Source organism: Triticum dicoccoides, chromosome 3B, assembly GCF_002162155.2.
Source record: "Triticum dicoccoides isolate Atlit2015 ecotype Zavitan chromosome 3B, WEW_v2.0, whole genome shotgun sequence".
In the NCBI taxonomy this organism is placed as follows: Eukaryota; Viridiplantae; Streptophyta; class Magnoliopsida; order Poales; family Poaceae; genus Triticum; species Triticum dicoccoides.
This window is the reverse complement of record NC_041385.1, coordinates 141280279-141300857: the sequence shown is the minus strand read 5'-3', so window position 1 is coordinate 141300857 and position 20579 is coordinate 141280279. Positions and strand designations below refer to the sequence as shown.

The 20579-nt window shown below is 43.5% G+C and overlaps 1 protein-coding gene across 2 annotated transcripts; it reads left to right on the top strand.

The window, feature by feature from the left end:
• Positions 1–1422: 1422 nt before the first annotated feature.
• On the top strand, positions 1423–9121 carry LOC119275204 (transcription factor GTE10-like). Of its 2 annotated transcripts, none has more exons than XM_037556006.1 (10): positions 1423–1887; positions 2203–3451; positions 3544–3681; positions 4354–4421; positions 4899–4962; positions 7635–7694; positions 7795–7907; positions 7991–8033; positions 8116–8237; positions 8324–9121. In XM_037556006.1, the coding sequence occupies exons 1-10, from the start codon at positions 1858–1860 to the stop codon at positions 8573–8575; spliced, it is 2139 nt and encodes a 712-aa protein (XP_037411903.1). In that variant the 5' UTR covers positions 1423–1857; the 3' UTR covers positions 8576–9121. The 2 variants fall into 2 exon arrangements, with proteins under 2 accessions (XP_037411903.1, XP_037411902.1); XM_037556005.1 differs by having other exon boundaries at positions 2200–3451.
• Positions 9122–20579: the final 11458 nt, after the last annotated feature.

The window sequence follows — 20579 nt, the reverse complement described above, 5'->3', positions numbered from 1 at the left end:
ATTTTGCTTATGTTTTATTGTGTTCGTGTGTGTACAAAGTACATGTAAACTATCAATAGATTGTAATGTGTTGCCTATGAGTCAACCCCTCGGTTTATACAGATTAGGGAGGGGGGGGGGTGTCCTTAGGTACAAGATCATACTCAGATACGTATGCAAAGACAATCCTTCATGGATCCAACGTCCTGGAGTATACTTCAAGTCTTCTGGATCTTCCTTCTAATCGCCACGATACGCTCGAAGTGGCATAGCCCTCCGGGAAGGAGTCATTTTCCCCAATTTGCGAGGCCTAAAGCGTGTCACGATGGAGACTGATTGCTTGGCTTTGGTGAATCTGTGGAATTCTCGTCACGCAGAACGTCCTGATGTGGCACCGATTCTTGATGAAATTGGAGAGCTCTCTTTAGACCTTGATTATTTTGTAATTCAACATGTATTAAGGATAACAAATTTGCCGGCCCATTTGTGTGCAAAGCGTGCTTGCTCACTCTTGGTGTCTGACAGTTGTCTAGACTCGACTCCCTCGTTCTTGGTAATCAGTCTGTTGGCTTCTCTGCCCCAAGAATGCTTTTGTTGAATAAAAGCTCTCAGATATTTCCCTCACAAAAAAAAACCGAGACACTCGAAGTGGCCTAGGACGGAACCGACATGAGGACCTCAGCCTAGGCCACTAGGTCGGGAGTTGACTTGGTGTCAGTCCCCTTAGCCAGGACACCATCATGAATTGCACGGCAACTGCTTCGCGTGGAAAGGATTTTCTGAGAGGGTTTCGGACGGGACCAAAGTGTCGGACGCGTACGTGGCGATCATCTGGACACATCCTTCCCTATTTGCGTCAAGTATATAAGAAAACAAACAATCGAATTGGTCCGCAGAAAAATAGGATACCGTGTTGGACGACAAATTACTTCCGAATTAATGATTGTGGGCGTTGTGATGACCCACCCCTAAGTAGGATTTTCCCTTATCCCGTACGTGGTCCCCTCGCTCCATTTTTCCATGTCCCACCTGCTTCCACAGTTCCACGTGTCACCAGCCTTCACGTCCAGGTCACACCGCTCTCCGGCCGTCACCCGCCCAGATCCCGCGTGCTGGACAAAAGACGGCCGCTCCCCAAACAGTACGGTACCGCACCAAACCTACCCAGTCTCAATGACATGTGGTCCCGCAAACCTTGTTGCCCTACGATACATCGTCAGACAGCGCGCGATCCTTGCCCAATCCAAAAACCTTCTGGAAGAAAGTCAAAGCGCGGCCCGCTCCACGTCACGCCGGTCCCGGCGGGCCCCGCGCCTACGTCTCTCCCTCTGCCCGTCCGATCCCCGCGAACCGACGGGCACGATCCGGCACGCACCGCCCGCGGCACCTTCCCTCACCTATAAATACGCACCTAGAGGGAGCACCCGCCCCCCGCGCGTCAAGTCGCATTGAATCGTCCGTTTCGCTCCGCTCCGCTCCGCCCCCACTTCGGGCCTCGGCTAGACTCGTGCCGTCGTGCGCAGGACCAGACTCTACTTCGGGTTCGGGCTCGGCCTTGGGCTCGGTCGCTTCGGCGAGGAAAAGGATAAGCGGGCACAGACGCCCACCGCATCGCACCCTGCACCTCCCGTCCTCCCGTCTCGCCCGACGCCACGGCCGGAGCCCGGAGAATCCACGCGGCGGCCACTCGCCCTCCCGCTCCCAGGAGGCTCCCGTGGCCCGCCCGCCCGGCGCCCCGGCGTCCGTCCTGCCCACAGTAGGCGGAGGGCGGAGGCCCTCACCGTCAAGCCACAACCGCGGATCTGTCCTCAAGCCGCAGCCGCCGAGGTCTTCGACGCCGGGCAGGGGATCACGGGGCACGCCTCGGGCTCGTTCCAGATGCCAACGACCTCAATCTCCAAGCCTAAGGTGAATTAATCCCCTTCCAATCTGAAATCCACTCGTTGGCATTTACATTTGTAGCTTCTGTTTGGATTTAGATCTGATTGATTTCACTAGTGAAAAATTAACAAATGATGCTGTCATATCCCGCTTTCAAGCCATGATGACATAGGCTCGCTTGGTACGGATTGATCCTAGGGCCACAAAGTGTAATGTTAGGGTTTTGCTTCACAACAATTGAATACCTGTAAATTTCGGTTTGTGTGCTCCCATTTCGATCCGCGTGAGGTTTCAGTTTGGTGTCTGTGTGTGTGGCTGAAGCTGTTTGTCATTATTCAGCAGGTCTGCGCCTCGCTGGCGCCTGGTAACATGACATCAACGGTCCGCATGGAGTGCGGGCCGCAGATGCAGACTAAGCGGAGCTATGATGAAATAGCTTACCGGGGCGCTGGGTATGTAGAGAAGGTCGGTGAGTCAGGCAGCCCTGTTCGTGTTGGCGGGGAAGATTACTCTGCGCCAAAACGTAAGTGCATCAGCCTTAATAGTGATGGCTTTAATGTGAAGCGAGAGACCTTTGTCCCGTCTAAGATGTCGTCGTCTGAGCGGCGCTACCTTAGGAAGAGATTCCGGGCAGAGCTTGATTCGGTTCGAGAACTCCTCAAGAAGCCAGAGTTTTTGTCCGTCATGCCTGTCAGCAAAGCACCTGCGTTCTCATCGTCGGCTGCCCCTCGACCTAAAAAAGTGCAACGGGGGAGCCATGTTGTCCGTGGTGCCAAGGGACGCTTCTTGCCGACAAAACCCCGGCCTGAAACGTCTACAGTGTTGCCTGAAGCTACAATTCTCAAGCAGTGCGAAGCTATTCTGAAGAAGCTGATGACTCAGAAATGTAGTCATATTTTTAATGATCCAGTAGACGTGGAAAAGCTCAACCTTCCAGATTATAATGACATTATCAAGCACCCAATGGACCTTGGGACCATCAAGAAGAAGCTAGATTCTGGTTCCTACGCAAGTCCATCTGATTTTGCAGCTGATGTCAGGCTGACCTTTAACAATGCGATAACTTATAATCCTCGAGGGCATGTAGTGCATGATCTGGCCATTCAACTGAATAAAATGTTTGAGTCCAGATGGAGAACAGTTGAGAAGAAGTTAGCTACTGCCGTCACTAAGCCACATGTTGAGGTTGATAAGGCCGACTCAAAGAGGAGAAAGACCCCTCCTGTGGAACGCAGTAACTTGTCAATAGACCGTGTCAGGCCAACTGAGATTGTGAAGCCAAAGATGACAAAAGAGGAGAGAGAATCCTTGGGCGACTGCTTATCTTCTTTGGCAGAGGGTCCAGAAGAATTACCTGGTCCCATCATTGATTTGCTACAGCAGTGTATGGACAACAATACAGAGCAGCATGGGGATGGAGAGATAGAGATTGATATCCATGCACTCAGTGATGATGTACTATTTGAACTGAAGAAGCGTGTGGACACGTATTTGCAAGAGAGAGATCACCAGCAGACAAAATCTCAGCCTTCTGAGAATGAGGCTGTGAATGTTTCTGGCCTCAGTCACTCGTCCACAAATCCCTGCAAAGGTATTTTGTCATGTACCCTTTGAGGTTCTCAATAGGTTTAACTTTTAACGCATCATTGCAGTTGTTAGAGATCGACCTTTTTGTGTGCTCAGGTGCTGAGCCTGTTGAGGAGGATGTGGACATTTGCGGCAATGCATCCCCTATATTGATAGAGAAGGATCCACAGATCAGAACCGACAAATGTGGCAGCCCAAGTAGTTCCAGCAGTGACTCAGGATCTTCATCCAGCGGTGTGTACATATGAGTTATTTAGTTATCTATATTTGTGTTTACCATAGGATACATCCTTGTAAAACATGTTTCTGCGCGACACTACTCTTATTACTTTGAGTCTTTGACCGTCTCTATATTTTCCCTTCTCATGTTCTTTTTATATAGAGGTTTGTGCTTACGCTAGTTCATATTTCTTAATATATCTTTGGCTAAACTTTAGTAAACTTTGAATTTACGAGTTCATGTGAGGTTGTGAAGCAAACATTTTTCACTATAGGTGGTACCATCTGAAATTCAGAATATTATATGAGATTGACATGTGCTTCAAATTTGTGCTTGTCATTTATCTTTTGAAACTATTATTATCTTTCAGGAGACTTAGCAGTATCCATAGAAACTTAACTATATAGTTAGGGTTTCATGATGTCAGTGTCACACAGGATGGCAGAATGCCATCCTGCAATTAGCTCGCACTGATTCTTAGTGAACTGATGCGGTGCAAGGGTTCATATATAGCTGCAAGGGCACCATAGATGCTTTCTAGAAATTATTATTGGGAACTACAGATACTTTGTACCAGTTATTATTTTTTAAACAGTCAGCCCAGTTGTCTACAAGACCCTACTGTATTTGATATATCTATCATGTAAAGGTGTCCTCAGATCGTATTTGCTATGTTGGTAATGCAGATTCTGACTCAGGCAGTGACATTGAAAGCGAACCAGAAAAAGTTGTTAGCCCAGCAAAGCCTGCGAAGGTACTTTGGCAATTTTTTACCGGGTGATCCTTCAGTTAAGCCAGTTAATGCAATAAGGACTATATTATTACCAAAGATATGCACCAATGGAGTATCTTAGCAGGATTAGATCCCACCAATTCTTTCTCTCCTCGGCTCTCTACATCAGTCCATTATTCCCTTGTCATTTTCTTTACCGTCTCTGTAGTCTTACCAGCCCTTATGTTCACAGCTTGACCCCCTTGTCCAATTTATCTCTGATAGTACCATGCCATATTAGTATCTGCAGTTAGCTCTGTAGCTTACTTTATTGGTTGACTTGCCTTAGTCAGACCGAACAAGATAACAGAATGGTGATCTGGTTGCTCTACCTTTACACTTGTCTGGGTCAAGATTACGATATTCAGATCTACCAATGTCATGGCAAGAGTTTGTCATTTCATTTCCAATGACTGGCCAACCTTTTCCGCTGCAATAATTGGTTTATTCTAATTGCAGGGACCAGAACAACCTGCAGAGCAAGTCAAGAGTGATGATGTTATTAGCCCTGTTGATGCGAACCGTAAGTTTTATCCCCATGCTCTTTAGCTGCTTTGTTGTTCCGGGCTGTTCTTAATCTACCTTTAGGGCATGTGCAACAGTCTAGACGGCTCCAGTCTATAACCTCTGTCCATGTCAGATTTAGTCTGCAGTACAGACATCTTCTACAATGCATTGTCTAGTTAGTTTTCTGTATAGGCCCTAAAATTATGGGAAACTTGAATGGACCCTCGAAGGAAAAACGGCTGATTGCAGACACGCACCGTACAACGGGAGGAACGCTGTCGTTAAGGAGTTACTTTTATGCGTTTAGCCAATCTGTAATTATACAGACGGACAGTTTCTCTCTTATCCTTCTCTTTCATCGACGTGACCAAAATTCCTACATGGGTCTTCTTATAGATAGCTGACTCAACCCTGTTGTACATGCCCTTACTAGTTGAATGTCTGTGGGTTGCCACAGACTAATGATAAAGTATACAGATACATTATTTACTATGAACATACTCCCTCCGCCCGGAATTACTTGTCGCAACATATTTTTAGTTCTAGATACATCCATTTCTATCCATTTCTGCGACAAGTAATTCGGGACGGAGGGAGTACTTGTTAAACACGATGTGATTGCAGCTTCTCACTATGTGACAAATCCCAGCATGTTTTTTTGTTTCAACCGCCCCCAAGGCAACTTGCAACTTGCTCCCACCTCCGCAGGATATATATCTCTTCAACCCTTGCCTCGTTAGTATATATTGGATATTTTTCTCATCATCATCTCTTTCAACTCCATTGATGTAGCGTTGTTGTTGTGTCCCTCAATCATTTTGCCTCCAGTTATACGCTTGCATTCTTCAACTCTAGAGGGGGCTCCGATCTCCTCTTTGATGGATGGATGCACATTAAACGTCTTGCTTTTGTGTTGAAAAAAAATGATGAGAAAAGGAACATGGTAAACAACAACACTCATCACATTATATCGAACAACCAAGTTATAAGCACTTTGAACAAAGTCAGTCATCTGGTTTCTAATTATCTAGTAAACATTGTATTTTACTCATTCCCCATCACCTCTTTGCCTCTTTGGTGACTGTTGCGTGCCTGGGCTTTTTTCTCCCCACACGCTTTCTTTCTCCTCACAAACCGCCACTTGCATCATGTCTTCTACAACTTTGGTGACTACCGGGTGCTCGTATCATCGTGAAAACAATTTGTCACATTTGACACGCTATTAGTAATGAGGATAGTGAATGTGACATACAACCACAATAGGGTCTATGCTGCATATTGAACCTAGCGGTGACAAAATAGCATTGTTTGTGCTCCTCTTGTTGTTTTTGTTCCGCCCTGGATCAAGTAACATTCTCCCACTTTTTTTTCATCTTCTCGTGGTAGTCGTTTCCGGGAAAGGATGATACCGTATTCCATATACACACATGTATTATGTGAAAGATATACTAACAAGCGAGTAAATGTTATAAATAGGAAGCAACCATTTTTTAATTCTCATCCATGAACTCACAAATTCAACAGGACATAAACCTTTTACCAGGACATGAGATGCTGCCTTTAGGGATGTAAACCTGGTCCCGTTTAAGGCTTTAAGCCCACTTATTGGTCTAACAGTTCAATAAAAAAATTCGGAGGAAAATGAACTATCGAGCTAACTAAAGCTAACTAAACGGGACTTGCGGGCGCCGTTTATTGTGCCGTTACATCCCTAGCTGCTTTGGCCAACATATTAGTAAGAACATCTACAACTAGATTAAAAAGGAGTGGGGATAGGGGATCTCCTTGTCTAAGGCCTTTGCCAGTCAGGAAGAAGTCACTCTCATGACCATTAATTTTGACTCCCACAGACCCCCCATGGGTGATCCACCCACCACCAGAGCCTCTACATTGTAGCAGCTCTTCTAAAAAATCTAGATTGACAAAATCAAAAGCTTTCTCATAGTCTAGCTTAAGCACTAAACCCTGACTTTTTGGATGAATGGACTGAGTGTAGCACCTCATGGGCAGTGACCACACTCTCTAGAATATATCTACCCTTAATGAAAGCAGATTGATTACTACTCCCTCTAGAAGTAGCAATTAGTATCTGCAAAATCAAGCTAATCCTATTAGTCAAGACCTTGGCGAAGATCTTAAAACTATAATTAAGCAGGCTTGTTTTTTGTCTAAATTTCCCATAGCAGTAGCATCAGCCTCCTTAGGGATAGGGATGAGGGTTAAAACTGCAAAGTTAAAGCCTATAAATAGTTCCCCTTTATAAAAATCCTGAAACATGTTCATGGTATATTGAGGTGATTATGAAGGCACGGCGGAGTGATGGGATGGCATATTGAGGTGTGGTTGCATAGTGTTGTACGCCGCCTGGAACGTGGGTCACCACGCCGAGCGGGGTGTTTCTGATCCGTGAGCGATAGTGGTTTGGACACAAGCACTCCCACGTCGGGGGTGAAGGTGGTGGATGTGCTGATGTGCGGTTGTTTTTATGACGTGAGTCTTTTTCATTGGATTATTTTTGTGGGGAGACCTTGTGTGTGGGCAGCGGATGTTTATTTTGGTCTTCTCTTTTACGGTAAAAGATTGGCAAGGGTGAGGGTGAGGACGTGGGAGGTCAAACCATTACGACGGCAGACTCCTCTAATAGTAAAGATTTGTCATACTTAACATTTACCATTGATTAAATCACAGAGACTGCTGCTGATGTGGAACTCCGTGAGCAGGACAATGAATCCAAGGCTGCACCTGAAGGTAAGCATGATTCTGTAAGCAGGCTCCTATGAGACCGCCAAGCGGTCTTGGTGCATTAATCTGGTCGGATCATCTGATCCTTTCCCTATGAAAAATATAGGGGAGAATGCAAAACCCGACAGGCAAGTCTCCCCAGACAAGCTCTTAAGAGCAGCTGTTTTGAGGGGCCGTTATGCTGATGTAATTGTGAAAGCTCGTGGGATTCTCAGCCAGGTTTGGAGGCTTTTACGTCTAGCTTTATTTCCTTCATTATTGGCTGCACCTCTTCCTGACATGTAATTACCTAATGAGCTCAGGTTGGAGATAAACAGGAGGAGCTGGAGAAACTGCAGAAGGAAGGTAAAAAGCATACACACCTGTTTGTTTGCTGCCAAGGAGTAATCTCATGCTTTTCTAAGAATTGTCTTGCGTACGGACACAGAGAAAGAACGGCTTTTGGCTGAAGGCAATGCAGCTTTGGAAGCCCGCAGAGCTGAAGCGGAAGCTGAATCTAAGCGTAAGCTGGACCTTGAGAGGGAAAAGGCTCGTCAGGCCTTGCAGGAGGCAAGTGATATTATTTGCTGCTGCTATGAAACTCATCTTCTGTCTTATTATAGCTATAAGAGTTTGTTTAAACCTGATTGATGCAGATGGAGAGAACTGTAGAAATTAATGACATCGTCCATCCCAAGGACCTAGAAATGCTTGGTACAGTCACCACGGAACATATTATGAGTTCTGTTGATGAGACGAGTCCCGAGCATTCCCAGGATGGCCTGCCCAGTTTTCTTCCTGGTTCTGGCAGCATGTTGGAAAAACTTGGACTGTTTATGAAAGTGGATGAGGAAGAAGAGGAAGAAGAGCCATGCAGCAAAGGCGCGGAGGATGGAGAAATCAACTAATGTGTGTTGGCATGTTGGGGCCTTGTGTGGTCAAAGACGGAACAATCGCCTGTTTCAGCGGATGCACATAGGGAAATTGCTGGGTAGCTGTGCACATGTCGTTTTTTCTCGAACGGTGCACAGAATACCCTCAAATTTGAGAGGTGTTGCTTGCAGGATGCGCGCCTGCCCTTGGAAGGGAAGGGAAGGGAATGGAGGATATAGATCGAGGCCACCATGTACAGCTGCAAATGAAAATGGAGTTCATCTCTCAAATGAACTATTTCTCCCAGAATCAAGACAGTTGCTGCGAGCTGTTGTCGGGTGTATTAATCTGATACGTAGATCTCATGTAGAGCCTTGGAAATTACACGAGGACCAAATGGTTCTCCCACGCTGCTCACGCATGTGCACTGTGATCCAAGTGCGTTTTCCCTTAGCGGCTAAGCATAGCTTCTCTTCTTAGTTTTGGATATTTGGTTGCTTCTTCCTGCTGTAAATTCAAATTTTGATGTAGTCGAAGAAGTTACTAGTTGTTTGCTGGGCTGCGAAAAACGGCTATTGCTATTCTTTTAACAAGAAAAAACATAGCAACAGTATATACTCCCTCCGTCCAAAAATACTTGTCATCGAAACGAATAAAAAGGGATGTATCTGAATGTATTTTCGTTCTAGATACATCTTCTTTTGTCCATTTTGATGACAAGTATTTTCAGACGGAGGGAGTCCTAGACAGGGGAAACCTGAACTCATGAAGGGCCTTGTCCTTGATTCGAACCGCTACAAACTTGAATAGTTTTTAAAGTAATAAATACGCCGATAAGGCCTTCCTTTGGAGTCATTTGGTTTGTGGGAATGAATGCCTGATCCTTCATAGTATGGGAACCAATCCATAGGAACAAAGATCTCAAAGAAAAAAAATTCTACAGATGCATTCGGTTTGTAAGAAACGTGTATTGGAATTTTGTAGGAATACTTTTTTATTTTTTGTGTTTTTAGTGAAATATACACATCCACTCAAAGCTTATTTTGTGCGTAGAAAAGAGAAGACAATTCCTTAGGATAATAAATGACATCCTATCAACTTCCTAAATCCTACATTTTGGTTTAATAAAAAAAATCCATTAGCCTAGACTTCTCGCCTCATATGGTTCTCTATTCCTATGATACGTATATCCTATCAACCAAATGAGACCTAGTCCTATCCTATGAACCAAAAAAAGCGTTTGTTAAAAAACAATTTATGAACACACGAACTTTAAAGCCTTTGTTGAATAAAGGTAGAGATAGAATCTCCTTTTACAACAATTTTCTTAGTTCATTTGTTGGTTGCCGGAGTTTTGCAGTGAGTCAACAGTGTTAGGTCATTTCCTATCAAATCAAAAAGCAGAACATTGGTTTTAGGGCAGAGTGCTATTTTTAGGGCAGAACAATATACGTATGGTTTTTCCCCAAAAAGAAAAAGAAGGGGAAAATACATATGGTTTGGGTCCTGATCCAGCCAGGGATAAACGAACAAGGCCTAAATAATCTACATATGGGTCTCACTCCCTGGCGTGCCTAGTTGGATCAAGAGTTGCATGTACGTGATTAGAGTACCTACCTATTCTTCCGCGACAGACGAAGGAGTACTGCTTGATGAATGAGATCCAGCTAGTTCATGCATGGATCAAAACATAAGAAGAATGTGTGATAAAAAACCCTACATCTGGAGCCGATCGATCTTTCTTTTGTTGTTTGAGTTTTCATTGTGTAAGATTGAAGTTTTCTTTTCTTGTGTAAGATTGTTCCTGATGTGTTCCTTTTGTTCAACGTGAGCAAGGTAGAAGAGACCTGATCTTGATGATTCTTTGGAGAGTCTCCTGGCGCCTCCGATGTGGCGTGGTTCATGATAAAGGGGAGTGTAAAATATCAAACTAATTTGTTGACAACCACAAAGGAAAATGTCTTATGGCTAATGCGGGAACCCAGTTCGAGCAACATAGCTTCTTGGAAACCACTGGATATGGGTTGGACTAGAGGCTAACGCGCGCTTCGCAACGCCATTCTTCACACCCATAATTAACTCTTTTATATCCGGTAGATTATTGTGACCGGTTGTTTTGTTTGGATTTTATCCTTGTTGGCTTGTGTTTTAGTTATGTTTTGGTGGTGTTTTTTTTCGTTTGTATATCTCGTGTCAGGTTGCCTCCGGGGACAATATTTGTTCCGAGAGGAGAGTGGAGTTATTTGATGTGTGATTGTGATGTATTTATCAGTTTCGACATCGATATCAGCCGTTGGTGGTGTTTGGGCCTCTTGGGAGCTCCTATACCACGCGAAAACCGTGGAATTGGTTATCTTCTTCCGTTGGTGGTGTTTGGGCCTCTTTTTCCGCTCGTCCTACCGCCAGCTCCGTAAATTGGTTATCTTCTTTTATTTGAAAGTGTTAGTTTAATTAAAAGATTTTCAAGGATTTAAATGTGTTAAAAATTTAAAAATCATTGATTTTAGAAAAAAGTTTTTGAATTTCAAAAAATATTCAAAAAGTAAATAAGGTTTCAAATTTAAAATGTTCACAAACAATAAAAATGACCATGAACTTAAAAATATCCACGAATTTAATAAATAATAATGAATCTGAACAAAATGTTAAAAAATTTCAAAAAATGTTTTTAATACTCACAATTTTTCTCATGAATAAGAATGTGGAAAAAAAGAGAATAAGAAAGAAAACTAAACACATAGCACATAACCTTACATGCGGGGTTCTTAGCGACCTCACAACCCCCAAAGCACCACAACACTTCAATTCATGGGAGCTTAGTATCTCTATATAGATGTTAACATGGGCGACGCTTTCCGTTCGCATGATGGCGGTAGCCATGTGGGCTGCATCGTGGGGGATCACCTTGGCAGAGTCTGTCTCTTGTGGACGCATAGTCAGGAAATTGCGAGATGCGGAAATGAAGAGGAAGCTGAGGCAATGGCCTATTTGGTCTTCAATCCATCCCTAACACAGACATTACTTGGCTATTATGGATGCCATCAGGAAGAAAAACCAAAACTTATCTAGGGGTGTACTTATAGAGAAATATCATAGTCCTCTTTCAGTGAATTACAAAAAAGTATCACCTTCCTCATCAAAATTATGTTTTGGTACCACTTGTCTTCTGCACAACGAAAATCTGCCACTTTTCTTACTCCCGCGTTTCTTTTTAGTTTGCATGTAAGATTTGGTCAAAGTCAAACTTTGTAAAGTTTGACCAACTTTCTAGAAAAAATATCAATATCTACAATACTAAAGCTATATGATATGCAAATTAATTTCATGATGCATCTAACTATATTGATTACATATTGTGAATCTTGATAATTTTTTCTATAAACTTAGTCAAAGTTAACAAAGTTTGACTTTGACCAAATCTTATATGCAGACTAAAAAGAAACAAAGGGAGTGCTAATTTTCTTAATAAAGACCGATGACTGATTCAAGCTGATTTAATCCGATTTCTGAGAGATTGGGCATGTTGCGAGTTGCCACATTGGTTGCCAGAGACATAAATGGGCTAACCGTCGTTAATAACACTGGTCAAAAGAGGGGCCTGGTCTGTTCCCCTCGCTCACTCTGTCACTCACTCTCACGCTCTCCCCTACTCACTATCAGCTCGACGTCGGCGTTGGCGCTGCTCCTGCTTGTTGCCGCCACACAATGCCTTCATGGAAAGACGGAGAGGAGAGCAAAGATGACAACCTCAAGTACACCGATATGGACATGAATATGTGGGTAAGTGTTCCAACGGTTTAGGGTTAGTGTTTGGGTTTAGGGATCTTGGATTTGAGATCCCATTCGAGCCGCATTGAAAGGATTTCCTAGTTAATAGTTATATCAATGCAGGAGAACCCCGAGACCACTCTGGATGCTTCTTTCTACGTCACAATGGTAGATCCCTCCATTAAATGCAAGCTTCACCATGCCAAGGCCAAGAAGCGTGGCATTTTAAGGCATAGAAACAGGAAGGAGATTTTATGGCCTTGTTGTGCAGGCAATTAGTCCCTGTAACTGAATCCTAGTGTTCATAGACGGATTAAGTTGACCGAGTAGTGGATTGATGGTAGTTTGTGTTTGTGGTTGTTTTAACTTTAGTGTGTAGTTATTTGAATTGAACCGAATCTTGCTATCGTAGTTTATTGTGTAGTGTCTAGTTATCTGAATACAAAATATGAGTGCTCTAGTTAACTATAATTGAATTTATACTAACTTAATTAACTGAATCTTAACTGTTGAAGTTCAGTTGTTAGTTGACACTAAATGAATTTAGCTAAATATTACTTTTTAAAGTTTAGTCTGTAGTTAATTAAGTGTAGCTGAATCCTATCTGGTAAAGTTCAACTTGTAGGTTAGCAGTACTCGTATCCAGTGTGTGGTGGATTAACATGAACTGAATTTTAGTGAGCAGCGAATTCATGCACTATTGCAGGATGCTGCTAACGCGACACTACGATTAGAGACCCTTTCACGAAACTGTGTGCGATGCATTAATCGTAGACGGTGGTGTAAAAGAACCTTCAAAAAAGGTGCAAAACGTTTGCGATGAAGGATGCATCAAACATGGTTCAGATTTTTGTTGCGTGTGCGATTCAGGGCATACGATTTAATTCAGTTAACTGTTTGCGATGAGGCTGAACAAAAGAAACGGGCTGCCAGACGAAGGCGTGTGCGATGTATAGCATATGGCATGGTTCACTCAGAAGAACTATTTGTGATTGATGAATTCATCACTGACGGGTTACCTAGTGCGGTCCGTGTGTGTTGTGATATGCTCTGTCTGCAGAACATCTATGCTCTATGTATAGAAGAACAACATATATATACTTTTAACATGACAAGTGTGTGTTGTGATATGCTCTGTCTGCAGAACATCTATGCTCTATGTATAGAAGAACAACATATATATACTTTTAACATGACAAGATTGCAATACCAAATTAAACATCCAATTGCGTTATATAACAAATACCATAAATATTCCAAGGTTCAAATTCAAAGATTACAACACCCAAATTCAAACATTGCAAACATCGACATTTCTGCAAAGGGATCAGCCGCTGACAAGTCATGTATGAGTTTGACACAATGACTTCCAATTGCTCTATCATATGCTCTTCCAAAATGAAGTTTAGCTTTTTTTGAGCCTCTTCCTAATTAAATGCGTGTTCAACCTTAGTACCCTCAGCACCTTTGCTCTGGCAAGAAAGAACCTGGCGAGTGTAATCTCCGGTAAGGTCCCTCGGTAGGAGTTCAAAGTAATATTTGAGAGATGTAGATCCAGGCATTCGATGTGATTGTCGTTATAAACATTATCCACCTCCGGGCCTATTATTATCTGCAAAAGAAGGAACGTGTTAGTGCCTACATGCAGTTTTGAACACTACCACACGCCTATTTAGTTTGCAGGATTTGTAAAATGCACCAACGTGCCATCTTTGATCTGACATGATTAACATAGGCATTTCATTACAATCTAGAAACATGTAGCCTTCTTCACAAGAGGTTGGATTGGATGAAAAATTCCCTAAGAAAACTAGTACAGATGAATCCAAAGGAGAAATGCTTATGGATTGTAACCATATGAATCAAGCAACCAATATGTGGTGGGGGGTGTACGTCCTGAAATCCTCCAAAATTCCTTCAGAAATCGTAGTACATTGTCATTGTAAACTTGGGAAAAGGTGCAAAAAATGAACTCCCTTATGGTTAACATTTAACCAGAAAGGAACATCACCTCGACATACAACTTCTTTAGGCATGAAAAGCATCTCAGGCAACTGACAACTTGGTCCAGGTTGGGGCCGACAGATTCTAGTGCGAAGACCTTCACTGTGCCCAGAATCTGGGTGAAGCTTTGCTGGATGACAGACGAACATACATCTTCAAAACTAGAAATAATGTTGATATCCAGAAAGAGAGGTATAAGGCGACTGTTGTACCTGAAAGTAGTAGTATTTGACACACGAGTAGCCCACCACTGCCAATTTCGGCGCAAAAATGACATTGATTCTTGTTGGACCTTGTTGATCAGCTACAAGTAATCTCTCAAGTGAAGTTGTGTCCTCAATGACCATATTGTGGTCCACCTTTTGTGATCTCTCGTTGCAGCACCAGCAACACATACAAATAGTCCAGAGAGTCCTGGAGGTGATGTGGAAGGTACTCGACCAATTCATTGCTTGAATACGCAGGAACTCGAGTGCAGTACAGCGCTGAGCAGGCGCTCCATGTCATCCTTTGGGATGCAGATGGCGATGAGCTCGAGGTGCTTCAGTCGTGGTAGAAAAAGAGCGGGCGCGTCATTAAGGGGGGATGGTAGTTCATGAACTTGGCGAGGCGCAGCATGGGCGCGAAGCGGAGCATGGACGCTGGCAGCGAGCACATATGCCCATCATTAAAACTGAGCTTCTCGAGCTGATCTATGGTGGGGGATCAGAACCAGTCGTCAAGCTTGGCTCGGTCCTTGCCATTGAAACGAAACTTGCCCGTGATAAGGCCTCTAATTGGGCCATGGTGACTGCCGAGGATCTGGGAGAACACATCCAAGCTTTTGCGATAGCCATGGCAGAGCTCATGGGCGTCGAGGAGGTCGACAGGGGTGAGGAGCCATAGGGGGCGCCACCGCCGGGAAAGGGCGGCTGTCCTCGCCCCATATTTGATTGGGAGGAGGGATATGATGACTCTCAACATATCATCGGGGAGGTTGCTGATGAAGTCTAGGCCTGCTGGAGTCGCTTGTGGTTCTTTCTCGACCCGCCTCCGCTTGTTGGCAGCCTCGTTCTCCACCTCGTCAGCGGCAACGGAAACCTCTATCTCCATATTCATGCCGTGCTCCAGTGCACTTTGAGGACTGAGAGCGACATCGAGGATGCGGGTAGAGAGAGAGAGAGGATTGTGTGTGTGGCGAGGATGGGGGTGCGGCCGCTCGGGCGCGTCATTAATACAGACCAGTGGGAGCGAGGCGGGTGGCGGTCAAAGGCTGTCTCGCTGCCCATTCAGCCTGCGCGGCGGACTTCTGGCATTCCTATACCATCATTTCATGGAGCGAGGCAGACGCGCCATTAATATGGAGGAGTGGGAGCAAGGTGGGCGGCGGTCAAACGGCTGGATCGCCTCCCGGTGAGCCTACGCGGCGGACTGCTGGCACGCCTACCATCATTTCACACAGCTACTAGCACGCCGCGTACGATGAGTGCGTAGCGAACACGTGCATGAATTAGATAGTGGTAGTGATTTTAGTTGCAAAAATTAGATAGTGCTAGTGTTTTTTAGCTTCATATTTTGACAAATCGCAGTGTCTCTTGGCTTAGCGCCGAAGTCTGGCTTTAATTTGCATACCATTTTCAATCTGAACCATTTGCGTTAAAGAGATGCACAAATCTGCGTTGAACAACTTGCATGCTTCCCAGTGAGTCTCTCGGTCAGCTTGCGCACCAGACTACGCTCGCACACCTCCCGTTCAGTCAAGCAGTTGTCCGCACGACACCTCCTATAACCATTAAAACCAAGACACGTGGCGTCACGTAAATGGTTAACAAAACACACACAATTTGAATTATACAAACGTTTGAGATATTAAAGTGGCAGCTATTTGTTTCAAAATGCCTTTGTTGGCTGTTATTCGAGTGTGCCTTCTCTCAAAATGGACACCAAAAACACCACAACATGTCGGGTGCCATTCCATAATAGCATGCCAAGTTTCATGAATTTCAGACGAGTTTTGGATTTACTAGAATTTAAAAACAAAGTATCTCAATGTTTTGCCGGCAATCAACGGTGCCCTTGTGTTTGAAATTCATTCCCATTTCTTGCATGGGACCGAAGCATGCACCCAAGGACACACATTTGATTTTCCAACCAATTTATAAGCACTGGAGCATGTGCATGTAGTTCAAATTTGAATTATGCACATAAATGCATCGGAAACTCAATTAATGCATAAAAATTTCCAAACGAACCCTGAAAAATCCCAAAAATTGACAGAACACTCATGTTGTTCTCTGTTGACACTAGAAATTTTTTGAAAGCAATAAGAGGCAGCGGATATCGTTTCGTCCCCAAAGGTGAGACGTTCCTTACTGAAACCATCAGGCTTGTTGTGAGAAGCTCTGGTTTGTGAGAAGCATATCCCCAAACCTGCCCCAAATGGGACAAAAAATTTACCCCGACATGTTGATGCCGCTCCATGATAGCATGCCAAGTTTCATGAATTTCAGACGAGTTTTGGATTTACTAAAAATTTAAAACAAGGAATCTCAATTTCTGCGGCCGAGTGACGGTGGCAGGGTGTTTGCCATTCGTTCCCATTTCCTGCATGGGACCTAAGCATGCAACCAAGGACATAGATTTGAATTTTCAACCAATTTATATGCATTAGAGCATGTGCCTATAGTTCAAATTTGAATTATGCACATGAATGCATAGAAAACTCAGTTAATGCATAAAAATGTCCAAACGAATCCGAAAATCCCAAAAATTGACACAACACTCGTGTTGTTCTATGTTGACACTAGAAATTTTTTGAAAGCGATAAGAGGCAGCGGATATTGTTTCATCCCCAAAGGTGGGATGTTCCCTACCGAAACCATTAGGCTTGTTGTGAGAAGCTCTGGTTTGTGAGAAGCATATCCCCAAACCTGCCCCAAATGGGACAAAAAATTTACCATAACATGTTGATGCCGCTCCATGATAGCATGCCAAGTTTCATGAATTTTAGACGAGTTTTGCATTTACTAGAATTTAAAAACCAGGTATCTTAATGTTTGTGGCCGAGTGACGGTGGCAGGGTGTTTGACATTCATTCCCATTTCTTGCACGAGACCTAATTAAGCATGCAACCAAGGACACATATTTGAATTTTCAACCAATTTATATGCATTAGAGCATGTGCGTGTAGTTCATATTTGAATTATGCACATTAATGCATAGAAACTCAACTAATGTATAAAAATGTTCAAGCGAACCCCAAAAAATCCCAAAAATTGACACAACACTCCTGTTGTTCTATGTTGACACTAGGAAAAAAATTAAAATCGAGAAGAGGCAATGGATATCGTTTCGTCCAGAAAGATGAAACGTTCCCTACCGAAACCATCGGGCTTGTTGTGAGAAGCTCTGGTTTGTGAGAAGCATATCCCCAAACCTGCCCCAAATGGGACAAAAAATTACAACGGCATGTTGATGCCGCTCCATGACAACATGCCAAGTTTCATAAATTTCAGACAGGCTTTGTATTTATTAGAATTTAAAAACCAGGTATCTCAATGTTTGCGGCCGGGTGACGGTGGCAGGGTGTTTGACATTCGTTCCCATTTCTTGCATGGGACCTAATAAGCATGCAACCAAGGACACACATTTGAATTTTCAACTAATTTATATGCATTAGAGCATGTGCATGTAGTTCAAATTTGAATTATGCAATGAATGCATAGAAAACTTAGTTAATATATAAAAGTGTCCAAGCGAACCCCGAAAAATTCCAAAAATTGACACAACACTCATGTTGTTCTATGTTGACACTAGAAAAAAAATTTGAAATCGAGAAGAGTCAACGAATATCGTTTCATCCAGAAAGATGAAACGTTCCCTACCGAAACCATCATGCTTGTTTTGAGAGAAGCTATGGTTTGCGAGAAGCTTATACCATAACCTGTCCCAAATGGGATAACCCCCAGCATCTTGATGCCGTTCCATGATAGCATGCCAAGGTTCATGAATTTCAGACGAGTTTTGTATTTACTAGTAGAATTACAAAAGCAAGCACCTCAACGTTTGCCGTAGAGGACGGTGCCGTGGTGTTTGAAATTCATCCCCATTTCTTGAATGGGATGTAAGCATCAACCCATGGACACATATATCATTTTACAACCCATTTTGGTGCACCGAAGCATGTGCATGTGGTTTAATTTTGAATTGTGCACCTGAAATGCTTAGAAAACCAAGTTACCATATAAAAATGTCCAAACGAACCCTGAATAATTCCAATTTTTTTGACGACACACCTATAGTTGCATGTTCACTACAGATAGAAGTTCTAGCAATTCAATCACCATTATGTAATTCAAATCATGATGAAAAATCAAGTAGATCCCACACAGTTTATTATCACCAACTGTGTGAGATCCAGTACAAAATATCCTGGAGCACCGTCAGTGTATAGTACGTCTATGGCTTACGCGAGAAGGTGCATCAGCTACAGGGAAATTGGAACCAAATTTTTTGACGTTCAAACTCATCACCCACGGGTTAAGCTATCTGAATTGTTTGTGATGTTCACATATCATACACAGTTCTGAATAAGGGACCGTGTCTGATGACACTTTGCGCGCCAATTTTTTCACTGAAGTAATTCCAAATTTTCGGCTTCCATGGAAATATCTACCTTCCCGCCCCCTTCCCCTTACCAAAAGCCACATTTCCCCTGTATCCGTCTTCCTTTCCAAGTTGAAACCTTCACTCCTTGCTTGCAGAGCCGCCTCCTCGCTGGCAACCCTCCTTCACGCTGCTCGGCCTCGCCTATCCAGGCAGGTGGTACACCCGACCCTCATCCTCCTCCTCCTTCCACATCCCACATGCCCCGACCGCCGATGCGAGTGTGACACCTTCCACCCAAATCACCGACCCCTCCAACAAATAAGTGCCGCCCTAAGCCATGGTGCATGCAGTATAGCCAAGATCTCAAGGAGCATTTGGCAGCGGAGAAGCAAATCGCGGTCGCACTCGCGGATGAGGTCGCGATGGCTGCCATTCGTGCCGACCCCCAGATCTATGAGGAGCACCTCACCGTCGAGACCACTGTCGACGCCTCGCACGTCGACGGCGCGGTTGGCTGCTTTAAATGACGGTTTGTGGCGTTTTGTCGAGGCCACTGTCGGTGCCTTCGACGAAGACTACGATGTGTTTTCTCAGCGTGCACATGCTTACCTCATCTCGAGAGCCAGCAGGTTGGTGCCCGGAGCGGCTCAGGCAACTCACCACTACGACGAGGGCACCCATGATGTGGAGGCCTTGCCCTCTTCCATGTCCAAGGAGCCAATCATCAGTGATATCTCCGACAATGAGTAGCTTGTCTTATTAGCTCAGTATAAAGACCCATGTTCAGTTTGTTAGCTACTGTCTTTCCTTAACAAATTCTAGTGAATTGTGCTATCTACTTTTACCATGCAATCTTGTGCTCTAGTGTATATGTTCTATATGTCGTGCAATGTGGTGTTCAGTTAACTGTTTGGTTCAATTCTGCAAATGTGATGTTCAATTCTTTAGGGTGCAATTTTCCAATTTGTTAAGCATGCTTGGTTTGGTTAACTGTCTTATCTTCTATTAGGAGTATGTTATATTGTGCAATGTGGTGTTCAGTTAATGTTTGGTTCATTTGTTGTGGTGTTTAGTTAACTGTTTGGTTCAATTCTGCAATGCGATGTTCAATTGTTGTGTGTGCATTATGTTATTGTATACCATGTGAGAAATAAATCAAATTTGGTTGTACTAAATACATGAGAAACAAATACAATTGCTATATTTCCAAGTTGTTAAGCATGCTTGGTTTGTTTAACTGTCTGATCTTCTATTAGGAGTATGTTATATTGTGCAATGTGGTGCCGAGTTAATGTTTGGTTCATTTGTTGTGGTGTTTAGTTAACTGTTTGGTTCAATTCTATAATTTGATGTTCAATTGTTGTGGCTGCATTCTATTATTGTATACCATGTGAGAAACAAATCGAATTTGGTTGTACTAAATACATGAGAAACAAATACAATTGCTATATTTCCAAGTTGTTAAGCATGCTTGGTTTGGTTAACTGTCTAATCTTCTATTAGGAGTATGTTATATTGTGCAATGAGGTGCTCACTTAACATTTGGTTCATTTGTTGTGGTGTTTAGTTAACTGCTTGGTTCAATTCTGCAATGTGATGTTCAATTGTTGTGGCTGCATTCTGTTATTGTATACCATGTGAAGAATAAATTGAATTTGGCTGCACTTAATACATGAGAAA